Source organism: Geospiza fortis, unplaced genomic scaffold, assembly GCF_000277835.1.
Source record: "Geospiza fortis unplaced genomic scaffold, GeoFor_1.0 scaffold5449, whole genome shotgun sequence".
Lineage (NCBI taxonomy): Eukaryota > Metazoa > Chordata > Aves > Passeriformes > Thraupidae > Geospiza > Geospiza fortis.
This window is the reverse complement of record NW_005054968.1, coordinates 34788-35191: the sequence shown is the minus strand read 5'-3', so window position 1 is coordinate 35191 and position 404 is coordinate 34788. Positions and strand designations below refer to the sequence as shown.

The 404-nt window shown below is 59.4% G+C and overlaps 1 protein-coding gene across 1 annotated transcript in view; it reads right to left on the bottom strand.

Moving 5' to 3' along the window:
• Nucleotides 1-6: 6 nt before the first annotated feature.
• The window catches only part of NAA40 (N(alpha)-acetyltransferase 40, NatD catalytic subunit), a 2810-nt gene continuing 2412 nt past the window's right edge, over nucleotides 7-404 (bottom strand). Inside the window, exon 4 of the mRNA XM_031065657.1 lies at nucleotides 7-257. Within this exon, the coding sequence (XP_030921517.1) occupies nucleotides 29-257 (229 nt within the window). The 3' untranslated portion in view covers nucleotides 7-28. The remainder of the gene's footprint in view (nucleotides 258-404) is intronic.

The window sequence follows — 404 nt, the reverse complement described above, 5'->3', positions numbered from 1 at the left end:
AAAAAACACTCAGGGGATTCAGGGGAAATCATGGCAAAAATCGAGGTGGGAAATCAAAATCACGGGAAAGAAGGAAAACTGCAGCGGGGGAAAAGCCAATTGTGGGGTTTGGGGGCAGGAAAACCCATGGGGTGTGCGGAGAAGCTCCAAGGGGCTCGCACAGGCTCTGCATGTTGGCCTTGGTCAGCTCAAAGGCCCAGTCCAGGGTGGGCGGCTCCAGGCCGGACACGCGGCGACACTCGATGGACACGTCCAGCCTGCGGACAGACAGACGGACACCGGGGTCAGGGACAGCAGGGTTAGGGACACACAGTGACACTCGATGGACACGCTCAGCCTGCGGACAGACAGACGGACACCATGAGGACAGCAGGGTTAGGGACACCGGGGGTAGGGACACACAG